The following is a 22,310-nucleotide window of genomic DNA, read 5'->3' as shown; positions in this document are numbered from 1 at the left end:
AGGCAAAAGTCAAAAAGAATTTGTTGAAAGCTAAGCCACTTAGCAAAATCCAAAAAGATTCAGGTATGCAAAACAAAGGTAAAAACTTTAGAAAATATTTACAATAATCTGATTATCATTTTACCACCGATATGACCGGACTTATAACAATAATGAAAGGTCTGGGGGACAAGGTTAATTGGCCAAAAACAATACCCAAAAAGTTTTATACTGAAAGAACTAAATGGTGTATTTTTCATGGAGTTTTTTTTGTCACAAAACTAAAGAAAGCGTAGCGTTTAGTTACAAATTATGGAGATTAATACACGAAGGTTTGTTAGATGAAATACTTCCTAACAAAAATTGGACACTGGCAAAAAATGATTTCCAAAGCAAAACACAAAAGGTAGATGAAATACTTCTTAATACACGAAGGTTTGTTAGATGAAATACTTCCTAACAAAAACAGATGAGGATCCTAACGGTTCCAATACCCAAAAGGTAGAATGATTCCAAGAGCATGGAATGCAATCCATCTCAAAGCTTACTATCAATAGAAAGTTGTTATTCTAATCACTATAACAGTAATACTAATTTGAGCATCGGAGTGGCATTAACCAAAAGGGGTAGTGTCTATTCTAGCTGTGTTTTGTCTTGCAATTCTAGTGCAGGATCATCAACATTCAGGATCAACAACGTACAAGATCCTAACAAAACAAAGATCATAAGCTGCTACCCAAGGTACAGATCCTGAGTCGGGACAACTTTACATAAGTCTAAGATCCTACAAACGGATTACAGTGGGTTAAACAAAAATTTTAGTCCTAGGTTGAAGGGCTCACCTTCTCAAACGTCGAGGTTAACATTACACCTCATTTCACCCGGGTCGTATGTTATAAATTCTTAATTATGGGAAACCCTCGTGGTTAAGAATTTTCAAACGGTTGTTCATTAGTTTACAATCAATTCATTTGGTTCGTGATCATAAAGGGTCACCTTAAAAAATAGGGATAATCTCTCTATTAAGTTTCAAACGATTAAATTTTGGCCAAAAAACTAATGATTAGATTAATTATCGTTTGCTGGGATCAATGTCTTCATACAGGAAACAAAAACAAGGAAAAAATCCAAGAGATCCACATAGTGATCAATCAAGAAAAGAGGTATGAGATCAAAAATCTTAACTTAATATCATGGAACTAATAAATTGTTACTAGAATCAGGGGATGGGCCTCCTATTGTGTGGATCATGGAAAGGAGGTTTGACATGAGTTCCTGCTTTGCTTTATTCTAATGATACATTCTCCCCAAATATCTGAGGATATTTGACTTTCAACCAACTCAAGAAGTTCTTCAAATTACTAACCTCTGCCCTGGTATCGTTAAGTTCTTTCTTCAAACTTTCCATTTCTCTTAGAGTTTGATTTCTAGTATCCATAATTGAATTCAAAAGCCGATTAGCATTTCTAATCATTTCATCCTTACACCTGATTTCTGCTTCATAAGCATTAGACAGTCTTTCAATAAGCTGCAAAGATGAAATAAAAACTTTTTAGAAATCGATAAGAAATTAAAATACATGGTCAAGTGAAATACTTACAGAAATAGACTGATTTCTAAGCCTCTTAGGAGTTTTACGACCAAAAGATGATTCCCCCTCCATGGAATTGTTATAGATATTGATAGAGAAAGAAAAATAATTTTGATATGATTTCTAGGCATAAAATTCTATGTGTGAAGCCTTGTTATCTTAGATATAAATAAGTAGAACAAGCAAAATGAATCGACACGCTGAACGCTAACTATTCAATCAAAGCGTGTAAGAAGCATTAATTACGAGGTATCGTAAAACTAATCGCTTAGATGTTGTTTGGAGGATATCTAATAAATGCAGGATCGTAAAGAGGAGATGCGGAAATTGAAGTGCTTTACTAAAAGTGCAAACGCTATTCTTGAAAAAAGGAAGGTACACAATTTAGAATAATTGCAAAGATTTTCTATATTGTTTTAATTTGCTAGCAAATGCTTCTTTCGCAAACGAATCTTCTAATTTCAACAGTGAATCGCTCCACTTGGTAGCATCCCAATTAGGATTTTCAAAACCCATAGTATTAGTCTCTGCTGCCATCAATAGTTTGGCTTCTAGGACTTGAATAGCAATATCTGTATGATAGGCTCTTAATAATGCCTCATGTTCTGCATGATACTTAGCAATATTCTCATGTAGTTTGGACTTAGCATTAGATATCTCTTCTAATGCATCATTTAATGCCTCCTTTTGAACAATAGAAAGTTTACATAGACGAGCAATGGTCAAATCCTTGTCTCGTAGTTGATGTTCGTAGCAGTCAATCATTTGTTTTAGTTTCTAGAATATGAAATAAGACAATCAAAAATTTTAGAAATAATCTAAATAGAGAAGTAAAAAATAAAACTTACTGAATCAAATTCTTCTTTGATTTCGCTAAGATTCTGAGGAAAAATATCATCATGACTTTGTTTGGATTGCCTAGAATTTGTATTAGGAATGTCAACAGCTTTAGAACAATCCATGTTTAGGGTGAGATAGATAATAAATTCCAAAAGTGTTTAAGACATAAATAAGCCAAGATCCCTGAAATATCTCAACCATATTTCAAAAAATTCCTAAATACCGGGGACAGTTAGTTAAAACTAGGAAATTAGAAAATTATTACAGCATAAGTTCAAAATGGCCTACATAAACCACATTACACCACAACCATTCCAGAATAGTTAAACCCATCGAAATTATTTTTAATACGAACAATATATTTAAAGAAAACAAATATATTATTCATAATATGGAAACACATACATCAATCCCAAAAAGAAAAGAACTACAGAAGATTCATCAATTAAGATTAGGAAAATTAATTTCCGTTGGTTTCATCAATTTCTGGATGAAGTCTTTTGAACTTAGAAACCACAGTCTGTAGAACTAAAGCGTTCCCCTTAGCCTTCCTGAGTTCTTCTTGGACGTCATACAACTTTTCCCCATCGACCTATGGTCTTTAGGGTTAGTCCTTGATGGTCATCACGAATCTGTGCGGACAGGTTCATACATTCCCCTAGATCTTTAAAAATTTTGTCTTGTTTCTTCGAAATCTCCTCAGATAACTCTTTGAATCTTTCGGAAGCCTGTGCGTAGATAAGTAAAGATAAAAAGGCATATAATGGAAAATATAACAAATAGATCTAATGGATATTACCTGGGTAGGAAAGTCTGACATGATAATAGCTACGAGGAGAAAGATAATCTTGCAAAACTGAAAAAGTGAAGTGGAGAAGAATAGGAAGATCGAGAGAAAATAAATAGAGAAAAAGAGATTTTATTGTTGGGTAGTTAAAGGTCATATCCAAATAGTCATGTCTTTTCGTTGGAAAGATGCTTCTCGAAAGAATACATAAAATACAAATTCATCACACGCAAATATGTTATATGAAATAGTCTCCTGACATTTCGATAACAAACGTAACATAGTTTAAAACATTATTTATTGGGGACACGAACGTTCAACGAAAATAGAAAAAAGATCAAGTTCATACATAACTAAACAAACATCAGGGATCATTAAAAAGTAGTATCCTTACTACTATTCAATCTGGATTGTATCCTCATCATCTTCTGAAAAACCCTTTCCTCCTGCATCTTTCTTTTTTAGCCTTTTAGACTTTTTGAGCAAATTAAAGGAGATGAAATATCATTGGTAACTTCTTTGATAACCAGACCAGCCAAAGTCTTTTCCCAGGTTTTGATATTCCAACCCGCATGCTTACAACCCATTTCTTTAGCAATTTTAGCCATTTCGACCCTGTTCTTAAGAATAGCAATGGATGCGCTTAATATTGATTCTTCATTCTGGGTTTTGAGTTTTATCTCCTCTTCCTTTTTGAATTCTCTAAGCTTGTAATTCAACTTGGCAATTTTTGTGTTCAAACCTTCAACTTCTGCCAAAAGCACCTTTAGTTGACATGGAGTATTTTAAAACCAACTGTGGATGGAATTTGGATCAGTGGTTAGAACCTTTGCCTCTGAAGATAAAGGTCATAAGTTTGATCTAAGGCCATGGGAGATGAACATCTTAAATTAGAAGTTGTTGCAATAATTATATGGAAATAGGCGTAAAAAGGAGGTACATATCTCCTTTTTAAATAAAAATTAGAAGACGTTAGCAGACTCTTTAGTCTTTACTCTTATGCATGTGAAAGTAAAGAAGTTGTTGTTTTTAAAATATTAGTATAACAAAATATTTATGATTATTCTATGTTACTACATACGTATTAATTACTTAATTTACTTATAATCTTATAACTTTATTTAAGGGAAATGGTTAGCAAAATCTTTATAACAATTATCCTTACTTTTTTATAGAAATTTATTCTCTCCGAAAAGTTATTCATTTGGGATGAGATATTTGTCTAAATTATCCTCGTAATCTATTTACACTAGTTATTCTTTAATTGATTTATTTGAATACCACTAAATATTATGCTTACGTTGTTATACTATACGACTATACAAGCAAATTAAAACTAATTAAAAAGTTAGAAAAACATTTGTTATCCCAATAATAACAAAAAAAATAGATAATAATAATCTGTTATTCCTACTCTTAGTTAAATCAACTGAAATAGTTACTTACATATCTGTGCATATAACATTAAAACTAAAAGTAACATGTTATGTATATATATACTATTAATAAACAATCTACTTTCCTCTCTTTTCAACTCTTTACCTTTAAAATATCCAAAATACCTTTAATTTTTAACACATTCCTAACTCACACACTAAATCTACCCAATATATCCCTAAAATATTTTACACCCATATTTACCAAAACTAACTATCTTTTTTATTCATTAGTTTAAATATTTTCACCTTATATCTCTATAATATTCTTAATAAAGTTATTTACAAAAGATACATCTCTTAACCATAAAATAACTACACTACCATTTACATCAATTACTTTTAGATTAATAACAATATCGTTACCACCACCGCCACTAGCACTACCCGTTACCGTCACCGTCGCTGCATTGCGCGGGTACCCATCTCGTTCTACTTGACACAAATCAAATGAAAAAGTTATTATTTAGACAAATATTTGTTACAATAGACGATTATATTTATTGCGATTTAAGAAAATTTCAAATTAAGTTAAAAGACGTCCTCTGGATAGTAAGACGATATATGAGATCAGGTGATTTCTACCTATCTATTTTTTAAAGAAAAGTTAGAAGACGTTTTTATTTATATTTGGAAAAATAGTTGTTTTGATATTTATTTATTGAAAGTAAATTAAAAAACAGTTATTAAATTTTTTGTGAAATTATAGATTTCATTCATGGAAAAATAAATTAGTTAAAAGATAATACAAAATAAGCTCTATATCAGCTACTCAGATCATAGTCTCTTACACGAACAACTACGTACTACTCATAATGTCTAATATATAAACCATATCATCGATCCATCCATATACAAACTCAATTAAATATTCAAACATGTGAAATATGATATTCTAAAGTTTTGTTCATATTATGAGTAGTTAAAGAATGTTAGTTCTCATAAGCTTGTAGAACCCACGTGCAACAAACGACAACAAACGAAAGGTTGTAGAAAGCACGTACTAAACAAATAACAAGACGGCAACCGAGACTTCAAACTACCATATTTTATTTTATTTTATTTTTCATTAAAGAAAATATATGTTTTTTAACAAAGTTTGCAACTAATTTTACAGTCAACATATTTGGCTATTTGGACCTTCTTCCCTTCTTCCTAAATTCAACTCCTAAATCTCTTATAACTACCTACCTTCCATTTACGGTTATTCTCACTTTCTTCAATAACTAAAACACAATTATGGAAATTGCACCCGCAATGGATTTCGACTTCAATTCCACATCACATAGTGGTGCCTCCTTCTACTCTAGTCCTCATTCGAGTCCCACTCGAATGACTGAAATTTATTGTCGATTTGATGAGTTGTTGATCGCCTCCCATGCTAGTCAGAACAGTTGTCATGCAACTGTTCCGTTTGCATGGGAGGAAAAGCCAGGTGTTCCAAAAACACCTACAAAATCATCTGAAAATGATTTTTCATTTGATGTAAGTTGCCATTTTGGTAAGGATTCAGTTGCGGCCGAAGATTTATTCCATGGAGGTGTTATCAAGACTATTGATCCTCCACAACAAAGTGTAAGAGGACGAGAGAGACGATTTTCGTCTAATTCTCGTTTACCATCTTCTAGAAGTAGAAGAACAAGATCATTGTCACCACTTGGGGCTTCAGATTATCGACGTGAACAACAACAACAACAAATGACTATGGATTTAAAGGTTCCATCTACTCCTACTCGTCCTCAACAACAAAACGGGTCGAAAAGATGGAGTTTCAAGGATTTCTTTTTATTTAGAAGTGCTTCAGACGGAAGAGCAATGGATAAAGACCCTTTGAAGAAATACTCAACAAGGAACAACAACTCAAGCGAATCTGGATCGGTATCGAAAAGAAGGGGTCGGGTGTCGGCCCATGAGCTTCATTACAACTACTTGAACCGTGCAAATTCTAATGAAATGAAAAAGAAAACTTCTCTTCCATATAAGCAAAGCATTCTAGGAGGATTGTCTTTTAATTGATAACAAGATGTGAAATTTGTGAAATTAATGCATTAAAGAATATGCTAAATTTCCAAAACATTTCCACAATTATCAAAAAGATTGTGATTAGAGTTGGTGAGCTTAGTTTTATAGTAATCAGATTTGGTTATTAGTCTCCGTATATACAAAATGTAGCAAATGAGTATGTGATATATGAATTTAGTCATTTGGTCTATCGAGCCCCAAAAATCATAGAAAGTGTGTCTTGATCAACTCAGAAATCTTCTTTTAACTTTTTGTAAATATTTTGTTGTAATAATGTTATAATTTACTTCTTAAATCCATATATAATATGTCAACAAAATGTTACTGATACGAGTAGGGGTGTTCGTGGTCCGGTTTGGTTCGGTTTTGACTAAATCTCAAACCAAACCAAGATTCACGGTTTCAACTTATTTCAAACCAAACCGGACCAGGTGTGTTGTCAAACCGGACCAAACCAAACCATGTAAGCCGGTCCTTATATATATATATTTTTTATTTCTTTTATTACTCAAATAAATATCACGAACACTATGATCTTAATATTATTAATAAAAACACTAATAAAGTTACAATTATATTGTGTTTTATACTCACAAAATATGAAATATTAAAGGTGATGAAGGACTCGAGTCTTATAATTTTGATCTTTGAGTGGAAAATAGTGGAGTAATGAAGATGAAAAAAATAAAAGGATAAACTAAAAATAGGAAAGAATGAAAGAAGAAATATATTTATATAATATAAATAAATGTTTATTAGAATATCTTATAATTGTCTACCAAAAAATTTTTTTATAATATATCTGAACTAAAATACCTGATAATATATTGCGCATAATATTAAAAATATATAAATAGAATATCTTCGGTAAAAGTTGATAAATATGTGAAGTAAATATATTATATATAAACATATATATCTTTTGGTCCGGTCCGGTTTTTGACGGTTTACGTTTTGCTCAAACCTTAACCGGACCAAGGAACCCGGTTTTTCAAATATTAAAACGTCAGACCAGACTTTAACAACTCAATCCGATCAAACCAATTCAAGTACCCCGGTTTGATCCGGTTTTGACGGTTTGATGAACACCCCTAGATACGAGTATATGAATTACATGGATGGTCATTCTGGTTTTGATTATGATGTTCATCTTAAACCATAAAGTGTCATATGAATGTGTGAGAGTTATATAAAAAAACAATTTGTTTGTGTTTGCATTTCTTTTCAAGTACAAGGGGTGTATCTATAATTATGTATTTAAGTATAAATATATGTTTACAATTTCTATGAAGTCCAATATAAACCCATACTTTTCCAAATATATCATCAATTTAACTTCTGAATTCTGATAACCTTTATTGCTAATAAAACAAAGTACATATAAAAATCGGTCATCTCATCCGTACCTGTTGACTGTTGTGTCGAAATTGAAGCCTGGGAGCGACTGTACACAAGTAACAGAACCATCATTTTCGAAAAACATTCTGCTTTAGCAGTTTTTACATTAGTGTACTCTAAATATTTACTTAGAGCATGGGTTGGCCCAACCCACAGCGTAACTCAGGCCCACCCCTATGTGGGTTAGAGGATTGAGCTAACCCTTACTGGTTTGGAACCAACGTCTACCCGTGATAATGCTCGTTGCGTTTGAGCATTTTAACGGTTGTAGGTAAAAGCAAATTTAAGGTAGGAGGATAAGGATTGGGTGGTGCCTTCAATTGAGGATTTGGAGGTTAAAAAAGAATAATTGAGATAACATCGATTATGTGATTGGTTAAAATGAGTGTGGGTTAAAAAGTTGGAGAGTTGCAATGGCATTGGCAACATCCTTCTTGTTATTTTAGTATTATATAAGTTTTTTCTTCTAATGGGCTTGTTTTTTCTTATAAGTATTTTAGAATGTAACAAACTTTGAACGAATGTCTATAGTATGAGATAACTAAAGTTGTGTGTATTGTATGTAAATAACTCGAAAATAATGTTTATTGTATGTAAAAAATGTATTCAACCAATTAAAATTAGACAAGTGGCACCTCTATATGGTTGCAACGTATATTTTCTTACATACAATAAACATTTTTTAAAGTTATTTATATACAATACACACAACTTTAATTATTTCCTACTATAGACATTCGTCTAAAGTGTGTTACATTCCAAGATACTTATCCCTTTTTCTTTATCATTTTTGAAATTCATTTGTCGGTCTTGTTCACCCACTTGTGTATATTTGAATCATGGGAAAAGATTCCCTAAAGTTCTCTCAAATCTTGACATTTGGATAATCAAAGGTTAAGATTTAAAACTTTATATTTAAATCTTCGCCCTTGATTTTTATACAAAGGTCTAGATCTTCCCAACTTAATTAGTCAAGTTAGAAGAACTTTAGGAAATCCCTTTCCGTGAATCATTAAGTCAAATGCCGATTAGGGGATGTAAATCAACGCGTCATAATGATTTTTGGGCCCTTGTTGTTTGTTTTGGATTTGATCCAAATTAATTGGTGGATTCCATTTGTGTTCAGTCCATTATAATGAGTTAGGAGTCAAAATTCAAACCTTAGTTAAAAGATGAAGCTAGTAGGGGATTAAGAAATGCTTGGCTCCTCTAACCAACCAGATTTTGTTTTATAGAAGTGTAATCATGTAACGTGATGGTGGCGACGACGGGTGGTGTGGAACATGGATTATCATTCATTATACAGTTATTTGGAGATTTTGATTCTTGATCACATGTACACGAATATTGCTATGATCACATGTACGCAAGTCGACCACATGTAATGATAGCAATATTCGTGCACATGTGATCAAGAATCCAAATCTCCACATAATTGTATAACGGATGATAATCCATGCCTCCGCACAATTCACTACAAGAAAAATGTTGATTAGTGACGACTTTACTTAGTAACGACTAAAATTTGGTCACTAATATCTTCATTTAGTTACCATTAAGAAAAAGTGGTCACTGAATTTGGTCACTAAACAAATTTAGTGGCCAAAAAATAACATTTTTTCGTCTCTAAACAAAATTAGTCACGGACCTTTAGTGACGAAAAGTGACGACTTAAAATTTGGTAACTAATTTATCATAATGACCAAAATTTGGTCACTAAACAAAATTAGTGACGAAAATTTGGTCATTATGATAAATTAGTGACCAAATTTTAAATGGTCACTTTTTGTCATTCTTCGTGACTAAAGGTCCGTGACTAATTTTGTTTAGAGACGAAAAAATGTTATTTTTTGGCCACTAAGTTTGTTTAGTGGCCAAATTTAGTGACCACTTTTTCTTAATGATAACTAATTGAGGTTATTAGTGACCAAATTTTAATCGTCACTAAGCAAAGTCGTCACCAATTAACATTTTTCTTGTAGTGATTATAAACTTCAAAATTACACATAAGTTATTCAAAAAAACAATTAAAAAACAATTTTCATGTAAAGAATAATTATCGATTGAGCTTGATTTGAAAAGTTCTCAAAGGTTCTAAAAAAAAGGGGGGGCTCTCAAATAACTTTTCACTATATACATATATATATATATATGGAAAAGTGAGTATGGGGTTGTTTCTTTATTTAAGCTTAGATAGGGAACCCCTAACATACAAATATTTTAATATTTATATAAATTTTAAATAAATATATTGACCCCTATGAATTTTACAATTATAAAACCAAGTGTGAGATAGAGGACAACCCATAAATTTAAATAAATACATGATTCTCCATTATTTTTTGTTTTTTAAAATGTAACCTCAAATAAAAAATACCAATTAAGGCAGTGATGCTTGCTCCATAATTCAACATGTGATAAACGCTACCATAGGTTTTCTTATATCCTAAATTAATCGATTTTTATATGTGACTCTATATGCTTGTGCAACATATATATATAATAACAATTAAACAATGTAAAATAAAAGAAAACACGGTTTTCAACTCTATTTAAATATGGGGTTATGTATGATGTTAAATAAAAATAAAACAAGCATCAATATTAATCTTTGTTTAAAAAATTTATTTTGCACATTCAAAGTACGTATCTAGTGTATTGAATTACTCTTTAAAAAATGTATTTTGCAGAACCCAGCCTTCTCACAATTGTGTCATTTCTTTTTAAAAATTAAATAAGTATACAAGAAATGACGCGTACCCGGCCCCTATTGTTCTTTTTTTAAGACGTACATATCAAATTTACGGTCAACTACATTTGGCAACTTCCCTCATTCTTCCCCAATTTAACTCGTTGGTCACTAATTATAACTATAAAATGTACGTAACTACTTCTCACACTTAATTCATAAACACACCACTATGGAAATCGCTCCAGCAATGCATTCCCACTTCAACTCTTCATCACATGATCGTCATTACTATGCTAGTGTTCCGTCTAGTCCCACTCGCCTCACGGAGTTATATTGTGAAATGGATGAGTTATTAGACTCTTCCCATTATAAACAGAACAGTTGTCTAGCAACTGTTCCGTTTATTTGGGAGGAGAAACCTGGTGTTTCAAAAACACCTGATAACAATTTATTAGAAAATGATTTTTCATTCGATGTAAGTTGTCCTTTTAGTAATGACTCTTCAATTCCTGCTGAAGATTTATTCCATGGAGGTGTAATCAAGACCGTTCATCATCCGCCACATAAATTAGATAGAGAAAGAGGAAGAGAGAAAGGATTTTCATCATCTCGTTTACCTTCTTCAAAAAGTAGAAGAACAAGATCTTTGTCGCCCATAGGGGCTTCAAATTACCGTCGAGAAAAACAAATTAGTGCGAATGTGATGCCTGTATCCACTCGTGCTCATTTGCCTGATAATGGTACGAAAAGATGGAGTTTCAAAGATATGTTTTTGTTTAGAAGTGCTTCAGATGGTAGAGCATCAGAAAAAGACCCTTTGAAGAAATACTCGACCAAGAACTCGTGTGAATCTGGTTCGGTATCAAAAAGAGGTAGGCGGGTGTCACCTCATGAGCTACATTACAATTTAAACCGTGTAAATTTAAATGAGATGAAGAAGAAAACATTTCTTCCATATAAGCAAGGTATTCTTGGAGGATTATGGTTTAAACGATAAGAATATGTACGTGATAAATTTATTCTTACATCAAAGAGTACCCTATATATAACCCTCATCGATCACTTAAACATTTTGATAGTTATATGTCCAAACGGTTTTGATTAGGGTTGTTGAGCTAGCTTGATTCTAATAAAAAACTAGCTATTATTTATCTCGATCTATATCTATAATTAGATTTCAGATTTGTCAATTTCTTCACATTTGTAGCACGTACAAGATAAAGCTTATTCAACGCAATTTGACACAAAATCACAGTTAGTATAATTTGATGTGTACTTTGTAAATGATATTTCCGTTCCGTTGTTGTGACATACTATATAGGGGTGTTCAAAACTATCCGTATCCGAATCCATTATACGAAAATCCAAAAATCCGATCCGATTTTATCCGAAATTTCATCGGATCGGATAGTGATTTTAGATTTCCGAAAACCTTATTTTTTAATAAAAACAATTCAACATTTTATTATATAATATCAAAAAATATCCGAAATTATCCGAGAAATTTATAGTCATTATCCGAAAATATCCGGAAAAATATATATATATTTCTTAAAATTCGGATAGTTTGGATCTCCGAAAATTTCGTATATCCGGAATTTCGGATATTTTCGGATATTGAAATATCCGAAATTTCGGATATACATTTGGATGTTGATGAAATCCACTATCCGAAAATTCGGAAATTCAATGTTCAGATATCCAAAGTTTTGGATATCCGACTTTGAACACCCCTACTGATCAATCAGTGACTTATTTAAAACGTGACCAACTAATTTGTAATCGTCAAGAAATCATTGATATATGAACAGTTCTACATATGTTTTAATAGCCCATGTGTTTTTCTGTTAAGAACATTATTAGTATATAGTAATAGTAATTATAATTATGGGTCCTATATGTATAGTAACATGATACAAAAGATGCATTATGCATATACATTGAACACAAAATTTACTTTCTAGCTACTAGATTCGTGGTTGTGTCCAAACAAATAGTATATTATCAAAGTTTGTGTATCCTTAGATATATAAGATCGAATTATTATTTTTGAAATTCATATTAAGATTCATAAAAGATGTCAATGTATTCAGATCTTTATTATGTTACACGCAAATTTCTCTAGATAATTACATCGGACTAACCTTTTATTAATAAAAGCTAACATATCTAATTTAACATCAAATAATCCTTGCGTCACTTCGAGTGACCTTGACCAACATTTTAGGGGTTAGATTTGTTATACTACTGAACTTAATAAACGGACCATATATTAGTTTAGATTTAGATTAGATTTAGATTAAATCGAGTCATCCAGGTATAAGTCTCGCAACCAAAGCCCACTATTCTTTGGGCTTAAAAATCCAATCTGTTTTATCTGTAGCAATGTAGCATATTCAAATTTCATACTCATATTAAAAACTCATGTATTTTAAGTTAAAAAATCAATCTCAAATCTCAATAGTTCATTTATTTTTTCATCAAGTAATCACTTTTACATGGTATAATTTCATAAAAAAAATTTCCATATTTTTTTAAAATGTATTGGGATTTAGGTCTACAACTAGATACAAGTAAGATAAATTTTTTCTTTTAGGCCAGATAAAAATAAGAACAAAGAATGATGTTTAATACAATTTGTAAACTTTAAGCTACAATGGTGTTCAAATGTATCCAGTCCGAGTTATAAAAAAAATTTATGTGTGTTTAGTTATGACATGCACTTTGAGATGTTTGCAACACAAATTTTATCCAATAATTGTTTTTCTATATATATGTATGCAACTATAAATGTACCTATATTCTTTATCATGTATGTTAGTAATGACAAAGAGGTAGAATGTGGCAAATGCTAAAATAAAGGGTCCATTGCTACAAACATGAAAGTTCAAGTAAGACAACCACAAAGTACCATTTCCCTTCATTGTCTATCCTTTGTCACCATTTATACAAGAATCAAGAACCACTCATAGTACTACTTCTTTCCACTATAACTATAAAGAAAAAAAACATATATATTACAGTTAAGTCTGAGTATGAAAGAACAATAATATATGCCCCCACTACCTTGAAAAATATCAAAAAAGACACCACTTTTTGTTCTTTGCTTGAATTTAGTTACATGGGTTGTCATTGTAGTGATATATTATCATTGTCCTTTCTTCAAGGACCACCTCCATTTCTCCTTTGTTCCTTTTCTTTGTAAACCACATTATGTATCTTTATATCTATTATCTATATCTATACATTATCTTTATAAAATATAATGTGAAGTATACACATGGGTATGGCTGATGAATATGCAGAATGAACTAACTTCATGACCAAAAGGGGCCCTGAGAATTAAACTGAATCTCATTGTTTGCATTCAATATATGCCATCTTGTTACAAACTCTCTGGGCTTTTCATAACAAACAATTTGTTTTTACAACAAAATTTGTAATAACATGCTCATATATATAATTATTACTGTAATAACTAAAAGAAATGAGTAATTTATATCACTTTAGTGAATAATAATAATTACAATAAGGGTGAATGGATTATATATATCTACTTCCATTTTGTATTATCAAACTGTATATAAATCTATAACTCTGAAAACTTCAAAAGACCAACCCCCAAAAAAAAAATACTTATTTGTGCAGAAGATACCTGAATCGAAACTCATAAGGTAGTACCCGAAGACAACATGAAAGGGGTACACTTTTATTTCTCTCAAGGCACTTCATTGCCTCTTTTCTAACTTCATTTGGTAATTGAAGGCATACCCAATCCATCAATGAGTCCATATCTTTTGCAAAATCGAGCATATACCAATCCAATAACTTCGGAATCACTACCATTTTTTTTGTTGTTGAAATCCTGATTGCAGCTTGCAAATAATCTTTTTTCGCGACTTCAAGCTCATTTTCTACTTGTGATCCAGTGTAGATCCTTACCTTCATTTTTTAAGATAATCGGGCATGAGTTAATTTCATTTTTATGAGAGAATGTATTTACCTAACCAAGTTCTTTTAAGCTGGAAAATAAATTTAAAGACAAAAAAATTTGATTAAAAACAACCTTAAATGATCTTTTCGGGCCTAAAATAAGTTGGTTATGCATAATAGATTTCAAAATGTACTTAAAGATTACATTTTTCTGCAACTATTCTACTTAACAAAAGATCACAATCTTTTCTAATAAATGTTTGTTATTCTTTCATTTATTGTACTAAGAATGTGTTAAATGAACCTTATCTACAACTTACTGATGGGGAGGACCAGCTTCCACAAGACAGTGCAAAAGTTACTAATGGTTCTGATAACTCTAACCCGAATACGCTTCTTGCAGTTATCTCATCATTTTTTACGCCTTTGGCAAATGTCTGATAAAATATCGAAAGCATATATAAATCAAATCCTTTAGGCTAAAAATTGGACCACAAAATGGAGTATCAATTATACTTACATATTTTGAATGGTAAGGGAGCCTCAATATGAAATGTTCGATGCTGATTGCGTTTAAATAGTGACCTCCAACATTTATTGTTGCCTGTGGAGTAAGGAACCAATTATATACGGATCAAATATATGCATACGAGTTTAAAAATTAAATGTTATAACATTAGTACATTACCTTTTGCATAAGTTGAACAACCATCTCTGGACTTTCAGGTATTCCATGTTCAAGAAACGCCTGATAAATTGGATAGTTTGAAAAAATTAAGATCAAATTTTTTGCTAATACTTAATCCCATTTTCTCTGGAACAGAAGTGAAATGAGCGGGTGAACTGACGTGACAGAAAGAACCTCAAGCTGTCTTATATTAAAATCATAGTTTGACTTTCGAAGTCTTTATGCATTAACTTTGACCGTAAATATTTTTATTTGTATTATATATTAGTTGATCAAGGTTATATTAATTAAGAGTACATTTAAAACTCAATTCGTTCGTATATTTTATATCAAGTGTTTCACAACATAAACAAAAATATTCACGGTCAAAGTTGAAAGAACAAGACTCAGGAAATCAAATTTGACATTTAAAGGACGAAGGGATTAAAAAAAAATGTGACACTTACATTCATCATGCATGAGTTATAGATGTTGATCCAAAAGGCAAGCTTTTCTTGATGAGTGAGATTCGTTAAATTGACAGATGAAAGTTTCCCTAGTAGGAGCCTGTAGAATCAAGAAATTAAAATTAAAAATTTGTCTAAATTGTCAAAATAACTTGGGAATTTGAAATTATGTAGCTCTTACTTTAATCTTTGTATCAAAAAAATAGAATTGCTTGTCCGGTTTTTGTTAATGGAGGTTGCTTCAATTGCATATAAATGTTTATACACCCCAATGTCTGTTTTTGTATATTCACAAGAGATTTCATAAGGATCTTTAGCTTCTGTTTCTTCGAGAGCTTCAATTGAAGTCATTGATGGTACCATTTCTGTCATACTTTTACTCCTTGTTGAACTCATTCGTATGAAAATGGTCATCAAACATTTCAAAATACTTTCTGAAATTTTATTAGGATCATCTTCTCCTGATAATGCTGATCCTTTTTCTTGAGTACTTATATTGGTTCTTCCCTCTTTATTTGCAGCCTCCATTGTTTTGCCTTCAAACTGTTCAAAAATTTTATCCAGATACATAAATACAATCAATCAAAATTTGAGCAAATTCAAGAAAATGCAAATGTAAATAACTTTTGAGTAAAAAGCATTTAATCAAATTTACGTAAAAAGCATATAGTACATTGCATTTTCTTTGCAATTTGTACTATAACTCAATCAACTTAAATTAAATTCACCTGTAACTTTTGAGGAGTTAAACGCTTTCCGGATGGTGATCTCCTTGCTAATGTACTCACATTTTGAGATTTCACATTGGGCGATCGAGTCTTGTTCCTTATGGCATTTGGTGACTGATTCTCTATTACCACCAACATTATCAAAGGAAAAAAAGTCACTTTTAATAAATAATTTCACTAAGGGTAATTTGTTTTCTTAATACATTTAAATGAAGCATTACCTGAAAAGATAGGCGAATTTTGGGTAACAGGTGTAGATGGATTAGCCTCAATTTGAGGTGATAACTTGGAAGCCTTATTTTTGCCATCATTTGAATCTTGTGAATCAAGTGCATTTTCAAGATTTCTTTTTGAAGATGAAATATAGACAGCTTCTTGATATAAACCTTGCCTAAATTGAACCACTTGTTCTTCAAGCCTAACCACTTCTTCTTCCAAAACAGCAACTTCTGCTAGAAGCTCCAATGTCTGCCAATATTCATAATTTACAACTTTTAGAATCATGACAACTAGTTAGCAACCAAAGTGCATTTTGCTTTTTTGCCAGATGGTATTTGAGGTAGGTAACCCATCAACCAAGAAATTGTATGTTCTGATCACATTGTGACAATTTCTAAATCAGTCATTAAAATAAATCGATTTCAATATACATTCTAGTTTATAATACAAAATTTAACAATACTAAAAATAAAATACTTACCGTAGAAGGGAGATAAGGCGGTAAGCGCGGAAGAGCTCCTAAAGGTCTTGTAAATGCTCTTTCTAAAGCTCTATGAACATTTTCTTCATGTCTAAGCCTCTTCTTTAGCTTCTCAACCTGAAATAAATTTGGTGGGAAAAAAAAATACCAAACATAAATTAAATTTTTTTCAATAATTGAGAAAAATTATTAAATACCAACTATTACAAAAATATATGTTAAAAGTCAATGGTGACAGCAATGTACATCTTGTTGCAATGCCATCTTTCTCTCTCTCACTGAACCTCTTCTGCTTGTGCTTGTTTTCTCATTCTCCATTTGCATTTGCTTAGGCATATCAACCTTTTTTTTTTTGTAGAAATAAAAAGAATAAATATAAATATATTAAAGCTGAATATGTATAAAGAACATCACAATCAGATGCTACAAGAAAAGAATCATAGTGCAATAAAGAAAGAAAGCTACACTCATCATGCACATATTGTGGATAAGATTTAAAGTAAGCACCTTTTTTTTCTTTCAATTATGTGAAAAACATTTCACAGAAACCCATAATTACTTTTAAGAAACTTGATTAAAAACACACTCCAAAATTGAATTTTATGCAAACAAAAGACCCATATTTGATACAAGATCCTAGTTGGAAATTTTATCACAAAGAATAATCTAAATTCTTACCATAATTTGGTGCAAATGATGAATACAAATGAGTTGAATTAATTACCTTTTGATCTTTGAATGAAGTTGTTCTCATGGACCTTAAATTTGTCTTAACTCTAGTATTCATCTTTATACACAACTTTACAACAACTTAAACATTAATGATCACTGCAAAAACACAAAACACAAATCAAATATCATCAAAAGAAAAAGAACATTAATTGGAAAAAGACTAAAGAAAAACAGAGGAAACAGACCTTTAAACAAATGGCCCATTCTTGATCATCTTTTTTAATATGACAAATGAATTCCATTCTTTTAAGTAGTAATAAATACTGTATAACAAAGAGTGAGATACTAAATGCTAGAAAAAAGGCTGAAAAAGTTCAATCTTCAAGAAGAGAGTGTTGGCCTTGATATGTGGGAATCATATATACATATAAGAAAGTTGATAAGAAAGGATACCCAATTGAAGAAGAAGTAATACAACAAGTATGGAATATTATATTATTATTATTATATATTATACATGGGTGAACAAAGAGAGAGAAATAAAGAAAGATGAATGAAGTTGTAAACAACTGTGTGCTTCTTCATGGTTCAATATAGTTTTATAATTGTTATTTATTTATTGAATGTTATGTACAAGGAAAGACAGAGTCCTCTGTTTTATTTTTGTCAAAGGGTAGATGTCATTTGATTTGTGTTTGTATATATATTAATATATATATATGATCATGTATAGATATAGATATAGATGATCATGAGAAAGATTTACAAGGTGTGACACTGAACTTGTGTATCATCATGGAGTAACGTGTCCCCTTTCTTTTTCAGTGTAAGCATATGGACCTTTTCTACTTGCTTAAAGTGTATATATATAATAACTAAATAATTTTTATAATATATGTGATTAAGAGGTTGTTTTGCGTTAAAAGAATGGAAATGCATTATTTGAAATTAGTCATATGCTACGGCGTTTTAGCAGCGGCATTGGTAGAGGTACGTGTCGGTAGTGACGGTGGTGACAGCAGTCAGGGGCGGCACTAAAAAGGGGCAACGGGGTCTAATGTCGCCCTCCAAATTTAAATTTTGACATGTATTTTTAAATTTTTCATAAATTTTTAAAAAATTTCTATAGATTTTTAACATTTTGCCTCCTTTTAGATTTATTTTTCATAAGTTTTTTAAGTTTGCCCCCTTTGAAATTTTTTCCTGGTACCGCCTCTGACAGCAGCAGCTATTGGCGGTGGTATCGACAACGAGTAGTGTTACTATCAAAATTGTTGAATTGTTGACTATACCATGACCAAAACATATTATTCTTGGAATGTATGACGAAGTTAAAGTTTAATAAATAAAGTTAAAACATATGGTTAGGAAGTAAAGTAACAATTTATTTAAACTTTAAGGCAATTTAAATTAGCTTTCAAGTTTTACACGAGTTTGGCTTAGGAAGGAGCATCTCTAATGAATGGCTCATGTTTCTCTTCTAGAAAATGAGATGATTCGAAGACCACGATGACTTTTATTTATGTATCATAACGTAACATGTATAACACATATTAAGGTTTAGCCATAAAAGTTTGGTTGAAAATGATTATAGTTTAAGAAATGTTAATTTTCGCGTGGAATTAACCATAAGGATGGTGGTCTAACGATAAAAATGTGATTTTTAATAATGAACATACCTATAGGTCCAAGTTTAAATCTTAGGAGCAAGGTTACAGAAGTTGCTAGGTACTCATATATCGGTCGACTAGAGAGTTGGGAGTATTTGGGCCTTTGTGAGGAGTACTTTGGCCGTCAAAGCGGCCAAGCCGAGGAGTTCTCGAAATAATCGACTGACTCAGGTCTACTCAGCGGCATACCTTATAACGAGTATTTGAGGAGTACTCTGCTCCACTCAAGGAGTTTTGCAACAATGCTTACGAGTAAAAGAATATGCATGTTGTGGCTACGCATGTTCACTAGCAACGACTCCTCCCTGCTTGCGAAAACGAGTGCTCGACCAAAAATGGTTCGTCCACAAAGTAGGCCGGATGTCTAGGTCTAACAAAAACAAAAAAAATAGATAAATAGGTATATTATAATAACTTGATCGACTAGTTAGCAAGGTTAGAAAATTCGTTACTTGGGATTTGATTGGCAAAGAGGGGAGTCAGAAGTTTTTGAAAACTCGGATTGGAATCGGGGAGAACCCGAAGTAGATTTTGTACATAGAAAAATAATAAATATTGAAACTATATGTTATAACTTTCAAACTTAAATATAATTGTTTATAAACATTAACATTATACATTAAATTTCAAACTTAATTTTATAGAAACATAAACTTAAATCTATTTAGGATTATATTAAAACTTGTTTATAAAGAAAAAAATAAAGTTGACCAAACCCAAGCTTTGACCGATTCGGCCAAGTCTTGACCGGGTCAACCAAAGTTGACCCAAGTCTTGTATGTTGACCGAGTTTTATCTGATCCAGCCAGATTCGACTCATGGAAGAGGCAATTCCGAGTCCGAGTCAGTTTTTCACGACCAAGTGTTGTATGTTGACTGATGATTCATACTCGACTCAAATTTGACCAAAGTTGATCCGAATCTTGTATATTTCGCCAAGTTTTAATCATCATATCACTTTTGACACTATGAAATTGTAAGTGAGTGAAGCAAATAAAATTGAGCTTAATTAAGGAATTAACGGTGGAATTAGGGTTTAGTGCATGTTTTGAGTGTGTGTGAATTGGGGAGGAAGATGATGGAAAGAAGAGAGAGAATATGTTAAGTATATGTTTATATGGAAAGAGCTATTTAAAATTGTAATGGGAAAGGGGTATTTATACATTTAGACGATATAATATTAATACCCCTTCCAGTATTGAAAATTTATAATTTAACATCATTTTTAATTCTAACAGTGAGGTAATCAAAAATGAAACAACTGTACATATTGAATCGCCGGCGCGAACATAGTGGTCTCTAACCAGGACCAGGAACCAATTCGAATTTGTAAGGTAACATCTTTTGTATAGATGCTATTATATTTTATTTGCTAGATGATCTAAGTTAATTGTTAACTTTATTACTAGTATCAAATTCTATAATAATTAATCTACGGAACAATAGAAGGATCTCTAGTATAATCCGTAATAATCTTACACAACTGATTTATTAGTATACTTTATTTTCAATGTAAATTTTGTTCATGAATGTTGTAGATTATATGAAACGTACGTCTTGTATAAGAATTGTATCATGTTTAGGGAAAAGAGAAGCTAATTCTACAAAGTAAAAAAAATATATTGTTAACCCAGTTCAAGTATTTTAAGTCAATAATATCTTTGGGATCAATGTTATCCAATATTTATTTAATAAAAACATTAAATAGCAATCACGATTTATTGGGATCCTTCATCGTTTAGACGTTAACAATGAAATTAAAATGCTAAACTAGTGTTTTTGTTGTTGGATCTTGGGAACATTATATTGCCTTTTAATTTAGCTCACTTCTTAAAGAGGAATTGCCCTTTGCAAGTACAAGTTGTATGCTTTTTAATATAAATTGAGATGATTATGGTTGAGTAAAGTTGTTCCAATATGTTCATTATTTTAATTAAGATAGATACTATATAAACTGATTGAAATTTAATTGTCTTGGTTGCATTCTATAGTCAACCACTAATCAAAGCGATCTTTGATATGAGGATCTAATTGCAACATATAAAACTGTTTAAACCCTCACTTCATGTTTTTTTTATATAAGATCTATAATCATCCTTTTTAAAACTCGATCTTCAGTCTCGTCATGGGCCCAAAAATCCTTAGGGTCACCCCTGGTTGTATGAGTTGCTTGTAACGAGCGAACACATGCACAGGACTCACCATCTATAGACTATGTCGACTTCGCTACTATCACCCCCTTACTAGCTAGTATCTAATAGTAGTTATTATATTTAGGAGACCAAAAATGAGAGTATTTATTTTACATCCATTCTTCATGATAGATGTCAAAGTATTAAAAAAAAAAAAAAAAAAAACGTTTCTAAGTATAGATGTGAAGTTATGAAACTATCACTATCTTTTAGCTAATTATATCTCATTAATATGTATATGTACTTATATTCACTTTTAAAACACTTATCAATTAAACACTCCTTAAATTATATAGGTATATATGAAGGGAAGAAAGTGCAATATATGATGAATGATCAGAGGCAGAGTGCAAAAGCTGCCCAATTTACTTAATCACATGGATGCCAACTAAGGAGCTTCAATTGATCACTCACTAAAACAAATAAATGAGCCAAGATTAAACAATAAAACTTATTTATATCTATCTCAACTCTCAAGACTTGGGGCCGTCTGGCCGTAAGGGTAAATATAAATTAGTTTAGTTAAATTTTTGTTC

The 22,310-nt window shown here is 31.3% G+C and overlaps 3 protein-coding genes across 4 annotated transcripts; 1 reads left to right on the top strand and 2 right to left on the bottom strand.

Annotated features, from left to right (window-relative positions):
- Window positions 1-3,443: 3,443 nt before the first annotated feature.
- LOC122607774 lies at window positions 3,444-8,456 on the bottom strand. 2 transcript variants are annotated; one of them, XR_006325095.1, is made up of 3 exons: window positions 8,062-8,456; window positions 4,974-5,065; window positions 3,444-3,992 (listed from the first exon to the last, which is right to left on the bottom strand). XR_006325095.1 is itself a non-coding variant. In XM_043780813.1 (2 exons), the coding sequence occupies exons 1-2, from the start codon at window positions 8,123-8,125 to the stop codon at window positions 3,659-3,661; spliced, it is 354 nt and encodes a 117-aa protein (XP_043636748.1). In that variant the 5' UTR covers window positions 8,126-8,456; the 3' UTR covers window positions 3,444-3,658. The 2 variants fall into 2 exon arrangements, 1 of the variants encoding a protein (XP_043636748.1); XM_043780813.1 differs by lacking the exon at window positions 4,974-5,065 and having other exon boundaries at window positions 3,444-3,948.
- Window positions 8,457-10,974: 2,518 nt separating this feature from the next.
- Window positions 10,975-11,742, top strand: LOC122608908. The gene has a single exon (XM_043781979.1). It carries the CDS (start codon window positions 10,975-10,977, stop codon window positions 11,740-11,742), a length of 768 nt encoding a protein of 255 aa, XP_043637914.1.
- A 2,482-nt stretch (window positions 11,743-14,224) lies between these two features.
- On the bottom strand, window positions 14,225-18,510 carry LOC122606928. The gene is made up of 12 exons (XM_043779821.1): window positions 18,158-18,510; window positions 17,965-18,068; window positions 17,487-17,582; window positions 17,241-17,357; window positions 16,762-17,008; window positions 16,541-16,662; window positions 15,994-16,355; window positions 15,813-15,912; window positions 15,367-15,426; window positions 15,199-15,282; window positions 14,999-15,115; window positions 14,225-14,687 (listed from the first exon to the last, which is right to left on the bottom strand). The coding sequence occupies exons 2-12, from the start codon at window positions 18,025-18,027 to the stop codon at window positions 14,382-14,384; spliced, it is 1,674 nt and encodes a 557-aa protein (XP_043635756.1). The 5' UTR covers window positions 18,028-18,068; window positions 18,158-18,510; the 3' UTR covers window positions 14,225-14,381.
- Between the last annotated feature and the right edge of the window lie 3,800 nt (window positions 18,511-22,310).

The sequence above is a fragment of the Erigeron canadensis genome, chromosome 7 (assembly GCF_010389155.1).
Source record: "Erigeron canadensis isolate Cc75 chromosome 7, C_canadensis_v1, whole genome shotgun sequence".
Lineage (NCBI taxonomy): Eukaryota > Viridiplantae > Streptophyta > Magnoliopsida > Asterales > Asteraceae > Erigeron > Erigeron canadensis.
Note: the sequence above shows the minus strand (reverse complement) of the source record. Positions and strands in the feature narration are given on the sequence as shown.

What these genes read in the sequence shown, in the direction of transcription:
- LOC122607774 (XM_043780813.1), bottom strand. Translation starts at nt 8,125, where the DNA reads ATGATGGTTCTGTTACTTGTGTACAGTCGCTCCCAGGCTTCAATTTCG. An exon ending in TTCGACACAACAGTCAACAG is followed by an intron (nt 3,949 to 8,061) that starts GTACGGATGAGA and finishes TGCTTTTGGCAG; the next exon opens with AAGTTGAAGGTTTGAACACA.
- LOC122608908 (XM_043781979.1), top strand. Translation starts at nt 10,975, where the DNA reads ATGGAAATCGCTCCAGCAATGCATTCCCACTTCAACTCTTCATCACAT.
- LOC122606928 (XM_043779821.1), bottom strand. Translation starts at nt 18,027, where the DNA reads ATGAATACTAGAGTTAAGACAAATTTAAGGTCCATGAGAACAACTTCA. An exon ending in CGCCTTATCTCCCTTCTACG is followed by an intron (nt 17,009 to 17,240) that starts GTAAGTATTTTA and finishes GAATATTGGCAG; the next exon opens with ACATTGGAGCTTCTAGCAGA. An exon ending in ATAACTCATGCATGATGAAT is followed by an intron (nt 15,427 to 15,812) that starts GTAAGTGTCACA and finishes CCAATTTATCAG; the next exon opens with GCGTTTCTTGAACATGGAAT.